Source organism: Charadrius vociferus, unplaced genomic scaffold, assembly GCF_000708025.1.
Source record: "Charadrius vociferus isolate BGI_N301 unplaced genomic scaffold, ASM70802v2 scaffold59, whole genome shotgun sequence".
NCBI classification, from domain to species: domain Eukaryota; kingdom Metazoa; phylum Chordata; class Aves; order Charadriiformes; family Charadriidae; genus Charadrius; species Charadrius vociferus.
In genome coordinates this window covers 2,162,832-2,163,361 of record NW_009661371.1, presented here as the reverse complement: position 1 = coordinate 2,163,361, position 530 = coordinate 2,162,832, and the positions used below count along the sequence as shown (strand labels likewise).

General features: G+C 69.1%; 1 protein-coding gene across 1 annotated transcript in view; it reads left to right on the top strand.

Annotated features, from left to right (window-relative positions):
- Positions 1-2: 2 nt before the first annotated feature.
- The window catches only part of SFRP2 (secreted frizzled-related protein 2), a gene marked incomplete at its 5' end in the record, with an annotated part of 3,408 nt that continues 2,880 nt past the window's right edge, over positions 3-530 (top strand). Inside the window, one exon of the mRNA XM_009893766.1 lies at positions 3-204. Within this exon, the coding sequence (XP_009892068.1) occupies positions 3-204 (202 nt within the window). The remainder of the gene's footprint in view (positions 205-530) is intronic.

Here is a 530-nt window from a genome sequence, read left to right as displayed (position 1 = left end):
CCCCCGTCTGCATCGACGACCTGGACGAGATCCTCCAGCCCTGCCACTCGCTCTGCGAGGAGGTGAAGGAGAGCTGCGCCCCGGTGATGTCCGCCTTTGGCTTCCCCTGGCCCGACATGCTGGACTGCAGCCGCTTCCCCAAGGACAACGACCTCTGCATCCCGCTGGCCAGCAGCGACCACATCCTCCCGGTCACCAGGGAAGGTAAGAGGGACCGCCGGGCTGCCCCCCGGGACGGCAGCACCTGCCCCCCGATGCTACACACACCCCCACACACCCCGACAGCGGGGTCCCTCCCCAGTTTTCTGCAGGGGAGCGGAGGCGCTTCCCGCCCGTTACAGCACCGGGACGGGACGGGGGGGACCGCGAAGGGGGCCGCAGATCAGGCTCAAAGGAGATTTTCCCGAGGGGACCGGGGAAAGCGCAGGCACCTTCGGGGAACTGGCACCGGCCCGCAGCCCACCGCCTTTGCCTGTCCCCAAAGGAAAGTTCCGGGACGCCGGACCCGAGCCGCGCGGCTGTCCAAGAGA